General features: G+C 40.4%; 1 protein-coding gene across 1 annotated transcript; it reads right to left on the reverse strand.

Moving 5' to 3' along the window:
• Positions 1–4,982: 4,982 nt before the first annotated feature.
• LOC115202541 (BTB/POZ domain-containing protein KCTD19-like) lies at positions 4,983–7,389 on the reverse strand. The gene is made up of 3 exons (XM_029766666.1): positions 7,114–7,389; positions 6,183–6,330; positions 4,983–5,346 (listed from the first exon to the last, which is right to left on the reverse strand). The coding sequence occupies exons 1-3, from the start codon at positions 7,387–7,389 to the stop codon at positions 5,033–5,035; spliced, it is 738 nt and encodes a 245-aa protein (XP_029622526.1). The 3' UTR covers positions 4,983–5,032.
• Positions 7,390–10,110: the final 2,721 nt, after the last annotated feature.

Genomic DNA, 10,110 nt, shown 5'->3' on the forward strand with positions numbered 1-10,110 from the left:
AGAGATAATACTGATCCTTGCTGTAGCTACTAGAGATAATACCAGAGGGTAATACTGATCCTTACTGTAGCTCCTAGAGATAATACTGATCCTTACTGTAGCTACTAGAGATAATACCGGAGGGTAATACTGATCCTTACTGTAGCTACTAGAGATAATACTGATCCTTACTGTAGCTACTATGGATACTACTGATACTTACAGTAGCTACTAGAGATTATACCGGAGGGTAATACTGATCCTTACTGTTGCTACTAGAGATAATACCAGAGGGTAATACTGATCCTTACTGTAGCTACTAGAGATAATACCAGAGGGTAATACTGATCCTTACTGTAGCTACTAGAGAGATACACCAGAGAGGATAAATACTGAGCCTTCCTGTAGCTACTAGAATAATACCAGAGGGGTAATACTGATCCTTAACTGTAGCTACTAAGAGCAGAATACTCAGAGGGTAATACTGATCCTTACTGTAGCTACTAGAGATAATACCGTAGAGGTAGATACAGTATCCTTTACTGTAGCTACTGAGATTAACTACTGATCCCTTGACTGTAGCTACTAGAGATAATACCAGAGGGTAATACTGATCCTTACTGTAGCTACTATAGATAATACCAGAGGGAAATACTGATCCTTACTGTAGCTACTAGAGATAATACCAGAGGGTAATACTGATCCTTACTGTAGCTAGTAGAGATAATACCACAGTGTAATACTGATCCTTGCTGTAGCTACTAGAGATAATACCAGAGGGTAATACTGATCCTTACTGTAGCTACTAGAGATAATACCAGAGGGTAATACTGTTCCTTACTGTAGCTACTAGAGATAACACCAGAGGGTAATACTGATCCTTACTGTAGCTACTAGAGATAATACCAGAGGGTAATACTGATCCTTACTGTAGCTACTAGAGATAATACCAGAGGGTAATACTGATCCTTACTGTAGCTACTAGAGATAATACCAGAGGGTAATACTGATCCTGCCTGTAGCTACTAGAGATAATACCAGAGGGTAACACTGATCCTTACTGTAGCTACTAGAGATAATACCAGAGGGTAATACTGATCCTTACTGTAGCTACTAGAGATAATACCAGAGGGTAATACTGATCCTTACTGTAGCTACTAGAGATAATACCAGAGGGTAATACTGATCCTTACTGTAGCTACTAGAGATAATACCACAGGGTAATACTGATCCTTACTGTAGCTACTAGAGATAATACCACAAGGTAATACTGATCCTTACTGTAGCTACTATAGATACTACTGATCCTTACTGTAGCTACTAGAGATTATACCGGAGGGTAATACTGATCCTTACTGTAGCTACTAGAGATAATACCAGAGGGTAATACTGATCCTTACTGTAGCTAGTAGAGATAATACCACAGGGTAATACTGATCCTTGCTGTAGCTACTAGAGATAATACCAGAGGGTAATACTGATCCTTACTGTAGCTACTAGAGATAATACTGATCCTTACTGTAGCTACTAGAGATAATACCAGAGGGTAATACTGATCCTTACTGTAGCTACTAGAGATAATACTGATCCTTACTGTCGCTACAAGAGATAATACTGATCCTTACTGTAGCTACTAGAGATTATACCGGAGGGTAATACTGATCCTTACTGTAGCTACTAGAGATAATACCAGAGGGTAATACTGATCCTTACTGTAGCAAGTAGAGATAATACCAGAGGGTAATACTGATCCTTACTGTAGCTACTAGAGATAATACCACAGGGTAATAATGATCCTTACTGTAGCTACTAGAGATAATACCACAGGGTAATACTGATCCTTACTGTAGCTACTAGAGATAATATCAGAGGGTAATACTGATCCTTACTGTAGCTACTAGAGATAATATCAGAGGGTAATACTGATCCTTACTGTAGCTACTAGAGATAATACTGATCCTTACTGTAGCTACTAGAGATAATACCAGAGGGTAACACTGATCCTTACTGTAGCTACTAGAGATAATACCACAGGGTAATACTGATCCTTACTGTAGCTACTAGAGATAATACCACAGGGTAATACTGATCCTTACTGTAGCTACTGGAGATAATACCACAGGGTAATACTGATCCTTATTGTAGCTACTAGAGATAATACCAGAGGGTAATACTGATCCTTACTGTAGCTACTAGAGATAACACCAGAGGGTAATACTGATCCTTACTGTAGCTAGTAGAGATAATACCAGAGGGTAATACTGATCCTTACTGTAGCTACTAGAGATAATACCAGAGGGTAATACTGATCCTTACTGGAGCTACTAGAGATAATACCAGAGGGTAATACTGATCCTTACTGTAGCTACTAGAGATAATACTGATCCTTACTGTAGCTACTAGAGATAATACTGATCCTTACTGTCGCTACTAGAGATAATACTGATCCTTACTGTAGCTACTAGAGATTATACCGGAGGGTAATACTGATCCTTACTGTAGCTACTAGAGATAATACCAGAGGGTAATACTGATCCTTACTGTAGCAAGTAGAGATAATACCAGAGGGTAATACTGATCCTTACTGTAGCTACTAGAGAGAATACCAGAGGGTAATACTGATCCTTACTGTAGCTACTAGAGATAACACCAGAGGGTAATACTGATCCTTGCTGTAGCTACTAGAGATAATACCAGAGGGTAATACTGATACTTACTGTAGCTACTAGAGATAATACCAGAGGGTAATACTGATCCTTACTGTAGCTACTAGAGATAATACTGATCCTTACTGTAGCTACTAGAGATAATACCAGAGGGTAATACTGATCCTTACTGTAGCTACTAGAGATAATACTGATCCTTACTGTCGCTACAAGAGATAATACTGATCCTTACTGTAGCTACTAGAGATTATACCGGAGGGTAATACTGATCCTTACTGTAGCTACTAGAGATAATACCAGAGGGTAATACTGATCCTTACTGTAGCAAGTAGAGATAATACCAGAGGGTAATACTGATCCTTACTGTAGCTACTAGAGATAATACCACAGGGTAATACTGATCCTTACTGTAGCTACTAGAGATAATACCACAGGGTAATACTGATCCTTACTGTAGCTACTAGAGATAATATCAGAGGGTAATACTGATCCTTACTGTAGCTACTAGAGATAATATCAGAGGGTAATACTGATCCTTACTGTAGCTACTAGAGATAATACTGTTCCTTACTGTAGCTACTAGAGATAATACCAGAGGGTAATACTGATCCTTACTGTAGCTACTAGAGATAATACCAGAGGGTAATACTGATCCTTACTGTAGCTACTAGAGATAATACCAGAGGGTAATACTGATCCTTACTGTAGCTACTAGAGATAATACCACAGGGTAATACTGATCCTTACTGTAGCTACTAGAGATAATACCACAGGGTAATACTGATCCTTTCTGTAGCTACTGGAGATAATACCACAGGGTAATACTGATCCTTATTGTAGCTACTAGAGATAATACCAGAGGGTAATACTGATCCTTACTGTAGCTACTAGAGATAATACTGTTCCTTACTGTAGCTACTAGCGATAATACCAGAGGGTAATACTGATCCTTACTGTAGCTACTAGAGATAATACCAGAGGGTAATACTGATCCTTACTGTAGCTACTAGAGATAATACTGATCCTTACTGTAGCTACTAGAGATAATACTGATCCTTACTGTAGCTACTATAGATAATACCAGAGGGTAATACTGATCCTTACTGTAGCTACTAGAGATAATACCAGAGGGTAATACTGATCCTTACTGTAGCTACTAGAGATAATACCAGAGGGTAATACTGATCCTTACTGTAGCTACTAGAGATAATACCAGAGGGCAATACTGATCCTTACTGTAGCTACTAGAGATAATACCAGAGGGTAATACTGATCCTTACTGTAGCTACTAGAGATAATACCAGAGGGTAATACTGATCCTTACTGTAGCTACTAGAGATAATACTGATCCTTACTGTAGCTACTAGAGATAATACCAGAGGGTAATACTGATCCTTACTGTAGCTACTATAGATAATACCAGAGGGTAATACTGATCCTTACTGTAGCTACTAGAGATAATACCAGAGGGTAATAGTGATCCTTACTGTAGCTACTAGAGATAATACCAGAGGGTAATACTGATCCTTACTGTAGCTACTAGAAATAATACCAGAGGGTAATACCGATCCTTACTGTAGCTACTAGAGATAATACCAGAGGGTAATACCGATCCTTACTGTAGCTACTAGAGATAATACCAGAGGGTAATACTGATCCGTACTGTAGCTACTAGAGAGAATACCAGAGGGTAATACTGATAGTAGCTACTTGTAAAGATGTGAAGGCACAAGGCCACAGGAGTGAGAACCAGTAACTGAAACTTTGAGACGTAGGTTTGTTGGGAGTTCCTATTGAGTTGATTGGTGTTTGGTTGTAATGGGAATAGAGGCTAAGTTAATATCTCTAGATATGTTGTAGACGACTTGAACAATTCTCCTATGAGCCTGAAGAGAGAAAAGTGTGTTTACTGTCTATTAATGTGTGTTTTTGGTTATAATGAGGGTGTAATAAGGGTAAGGTACTTCTAGAGTTTTCTAGATTTTGAGTTTTAGTTTGATGTTGATTTCTTTGTTGGATATGACTAAAGGAAAGCTGGAGCTTTGAAGCAGACACCAAAACATCCTGTATGGGGTGGAACAAGGTTGAGAAGACTAGCTGCCCAGAACAGAGTGTGATGTAAATCTGTCGTCGATAGCCTACGGTCCCCTAGGCCTGAGTAAATAATTAAACATCCTGTATGGAGTGGAACAAGGTTGAGAAGACTAGCTGCCCAGAACAGAGTGTGATGTAAATCTGTCGTCGATAGCCTACGGTCCCCTAGGCCTGAGTAAATAATTAAACATCCTGTATGGAGTGGATCAAGGTTGAGAAGACTAGCTGCCCAGAACAGAGTGTGATGTAAATCTGTTGTCGATAGCCTACGGTCCCCTGGCCTGAGTAAATAATTAAACATCCTGTATGGAGTGGAACAAGGTTGAGAAGACTAGCTGCCCAGAACAGAGTGTGATGTAAATCTGTCGTCGATAGCCTACGGTCCCTAGTCTTGAGTAATTAATTAAATGAAGCTTACCTACGAATCTGAAGAGAGAGCTGTCACACTCGATGACGACCAGGTCGTCACACAGCCACAGCAGGTTGTGAGGCGTCACCAGGGCGGGGTACAGGCGGACCGTCTCCATGGCAACGAAGCAGTACAGCACCTCCTCGTCGCCGTCGACCAGAGGAGTCCCCACCAGACCCAGGGGTACTGCGTCATGAACTACACAACAACACAGTGACGTCATATTGTAGCAATCCCCCCCAGTGGGTATTGAAGCGGTTAGTCAGTTTTCCTACAGTCTGGGAAGCCCGGGTTCAAGACTGGTGAGGGACTTTAGCTATTGTCCAGCCATAATAACATGTATTGAGCTTGTGCTGGTGAACCTATCTGAGTACACTGGGCTGGTTATGGGTTCAGGCTGTCTGGTGAACCTACCTGAGGACACTGGGCTGGTTATGGGTTCAGGCTGTCTGGTGAACCTATCTGAGGACACTGGGCTGGTTATGGGTTCAGGCTGTCTGGTGAACCTATCTGAGGACACTGGGCTGGTTATGGGTTCAGGCTGTCTGGTGAACCTATCTGAAGACACTGGGCTGGTTATGGGTTCAGGCTGTCTGGTGAACCTACCTGAGGACACTGGGCTGGTTATGGGTTCAGGCTGTCTGGTGTTACCTATCTGAGGACACTGGGCTGGTTATGGGTTCAGGCTGTCTGGTGTTACCTATCTGAGTACACTGGGCTGGCTATGGGGGGCCTACCTGAGGACACTGGGCTGGTTATGGGGGGCCTACCCGAGGACACTGGGCTGGCTATGGGGGGCCTACCTGAGGACACTGGGCTGGCTATGGGGGGCCTACCTTAGGACACTGGGCTGGCTATGGGGGGCCTACCTGAAGACACTGGGCTGGCTATGGGGGGCCTACCTGAGGACACTGGGCTGGCTATGGGGGGCCTACCTGAGGACACTGGGCTGGCTATGGGGGGCCTACCTGAGGACACTGGGCTGGCTATGGGGGGCCTACCTGAAGACACTGGGCTGGCTATGGGGGGCCTACCTGAGGACACTGGGCTGGCTATGGGTTCAGGTTCTCTGGTGTTACAGATTCTGGTCTTCCAGTAGTTCAGAGTGGCTCTCTCAGTCACCTGTAGGTCTACTGGCCGGTCTCGCAGGAAATGCTTCCCTGACTGGAGGTTCTCTAAGGCCTAGTGGGAAATGAACCGAGGACATAGATCATGAGTAGGCCCACTTCATATCAAATCAAATGTTATTTGTCACATATAGTTTACAGCACCGGGTATAAAAGGTGGAGTGGAATGCTTAGATCTACCTCCCTCAACATTACAGTATCAATATCAATAATAATCAACCAATTTAATACAAAATAGCAATTCATTAGAGGGAGTTAGTATGCATAGTAATACAACTGATATGTACACAATTTGGGGTGGCAAGGTAGCCTAGTGGTTAGAGTGTTGGACTAATAACGGAAAGGTTGCAAGTTCGAATCCCTGAGCTGACAAGGTACAAATCTGTTGTTCTGCCGCTGAACCCACTAGGCTGAACCCACTAGCCACTAGGCCGTCATTGAAAATAAGAATTTGTTCTTAACTGACTTGCCTAGTTAATTAAATAGGATATAAATTATGATAGTGTAAACATGAACTATTTTAGGCATAAGTTAACTTATTCTTAAAAAGTTGTCATTTTATGTTAGACTCAAACAAGGTCTTTCCGACCAATCACATTAGACCTCTTCAAATACAATCTTTTTCAGCTAAACTGAAAAGTCCAATTATTGAAAACAAGATCAGAATTGGGCTGCCTGTCTAAATGCAGCCTTATCGTTTTGATTTTAACTTTGAACCTTGATTGAATGTTGTTGTGAAACACAACAGTAGACTGCGTTACTTTACCATATTAGGTAGACTAATAATCATGTCCTTTACTTTGCAAACAGCAAAGGGTTGACTGATGAATTGATTTACCTGTAGCAGTGACGTTAGGCGTAGACCTGCAGTAAGCTCATATAAAATATTTAGTTCTGATACACATGATGTAGCTAGTTTCCCAGTTTGTAGATAATAATGTACATGTCTGAATGTGCATCCGTCTCTGTCGATAAACCACCGTGGATTGTGATCAGAAGACGTGTCTTTGAAAAGCAAGGAGTCTTGAAGGTGAGAAAGTCGATTGAACGGGATGGAAAAAAAACAACCGCCAACGTTGAAGGAGCTAAATTGATTATCCTGCTCAGTTGCCATTTGGCATTATAGTAGATTACTCTTTTTACAAACTTTAGGCTAAAGCCAGGTACGAAACAGAAAGCTAGCTATAAAGCTAGCAGCAACTAACGTCTCCTCTTCACTTTGCCCGTTGCTAACACCTGGCTAGCTATCAAAAGTCACCCCAATTCTTTATTCATCAGCTACCTTCTTCTTAATCAAACTTTTATAGTAGCAAATTGTAAAAAAATAAAAATAAATGCACAACTTTTTCAAAAGATAGGCCGGCTATTGCGACGAAAGTATATTTTTGTAGCCGTTTTGACAGCCGGTTGCTAAGAGACGTCAGATGGGAGCCGTTTCATATGTGGAACGTGACGTCAATGAAACGGTGTCTCTGCGTAGTGCCGTCACATTAAAGGCCCGCTGGAGGAACATCACTTTGTTTACAATGGAAAAACATTACTTTATTTACTGTTTACACTAGAAAACATCACTTTATTTACTGTTTACACTGGAAAAACATTACTTTATTTACTGTTTACACTGGAAAAATATCACTTTAATTACTGTTTACACTGGAAAAATATTACTTTATTTACTGTTTACACTGGAAAAACATCACTTTATTTACTGTTTACACTGGAAAAACATTACTTTATTTACTGTTTACACTGGAAAAACATCACTTTATTTACTGTTTACACTGGAAAAACATCACTTTGTTTACTGTTTACACTGGAAAAACATCACTTTGTTTACTGTTTATACTGGAAAAACATCACTTTATTTACTGTTTACACTGGAAAAACATCACTGTTTACACTGGAAAAACATCACTTTGTTTACATTGGAAAAACATCACTTTGTTTACACTGGAAAAACATCACTTTGTTTACATTGGAAAACATCACTTTGTTTACTGTTTACACTGGAAAAACATCACTATTTACTGTTTACACTGGAAAAACATTACTTTGTTTACACTGGAAAAACAACACTTTATTTACACTGGAAAAACATCACTTTGTTAACACTGGAAAAACAACACTTTGTTTACACTGGAAAACATCACTTTGTTTACTGTTTACACTAGAAAAACATCACTTTATTTACTGTTTACACTGGAAAAACATTAGTTTGTTTACACTGGAAAAACATCACTTTGTTTACACTGGAAAAACATCACTTTATTTACACTGGAAAAACATCACTTTATTTACACTGGAAAAACATCACTTTGTTATCATCTAATTACACAAATGACAATAGAGAAAAGTGTTATATGATGTGGTGAATTTTTATTTTTTATTTTTTTATTTGATAAATACACTTGAGTGCATATAAAAAGCAGGTCTATTACAAATACATTTTCAATGTAATTTCACAGTATGCCAAACATAGCCTACAAAGTTTACAGAGTAGGCTTTATTCATTAGAACGCAGTACCGTCTTGACAAAGGCTTGAATTGACGTTGGATGTTGAAGTCATTAGATTAGTCTGCTGGCTGGATTCTCTGGACTCTGGACTGTTATGTGTTCAATTAGATGTCCCAACAGAGAGTTATTATTGGACACCAAAGACCTGTGGAAAATACAGAAATACACCCAAAAATAATTATTGGGGGGGGTGGGAGGGGGGCTGACAAAAAGCTGAGTCTTGGTACAGACTTTTGACAGACAGAATTTTGAGTTAATTGTATGTGTGTGTGTGTGTGTGTGTGTGTGTGTGTGTGTGTGTGTGTGTGTGTGTGTGTGTGTGTGTGTGTGTGTGTGTGTGTATTGACCTGTGACTGACCTGTAGAAGCACAATGGTGTGTCTCCTGGTCTCTCAGAGCTATCACCTGTCTCTGTAGACACCTGTCCCAATGCCTGCCACCTACACACACACACACACACACACACACACACAGAGAGAGTGAGAGCAGAGAAGAGAGAGAGAGATTTGTCCACACCATCCAAAAGACACAGACATGGAGACATACACTGTGCCATAGACAAGGCAACTCACAGTAGGTCTCAGCAGTAGTAGAGGAGTCCTGCTTCAGGCTGGTTAGTCTCAAGTTGTAGTTTTCTTTCAGCGCCTCAACAAGCCTTTTCTTCAGGGATTCCTGCAACACAGACAAATAAGAGACACAGAGGGGCGAATCCTAAATTCCAATAAAGATGAATTTTCACTTAGTCATGCATTGATGTCAATGGGAGATTAAGTGGAACATTTGACTTAAGTGGAAGTTAAGGTTCGCCCCTGAGAGAAGATCATTTAGGTCAGGATTTAACCTCAACAAATTCAGATTCTGGTGCCAAATGACTGTCTGTTTTGCCCTATGGGCCATAGTAGTGCACTAAATTCAGTAGGGAATAGGGTGCCATTTGGAACACAGCCCTAGTGTTGTTGAGGTACTAACCAGCTGCTGTTGTTTATTTTACCTTTATTTAACTAGGCAAGTCAGTTAACTCTACGGGCCACGGGGGCAGTATTGAGAATTTTGAAAGAAATATGTGCCCATTTTTAACTGCCTCCTACACCAACTCAGAAGCTAGGATATGCATATTATTAACACATTCGGATAGAAAACACTCTGAACTTTCTAAAACAGTTTGAATGGTGTCTGTAAGTATAACAAAACTCATATTGCAGGCAAAAACCTGTGAAAAATAGATTTAAAAAAATGAGAATTTTGTGACTGTACTATTTAGTGTCATTGTTTTAAAGATACCACAGTGAGAAAGGATTCAGTTCGCAACTCCTACTGCTTC

Source organism: Salmo trutta, chromosome 12 (assembly GCF_901001165.1).
Source record: "Salmo trutta chromosome 12, fSalTru1.1, whole genome shotgun sequence".
NCBI classification, from domain to species: Eukaryota; Metazoa; Chordata; class Actinopteri; order Salmoniformes; family Salmonidae; genus Salmo; species Salmo trutta.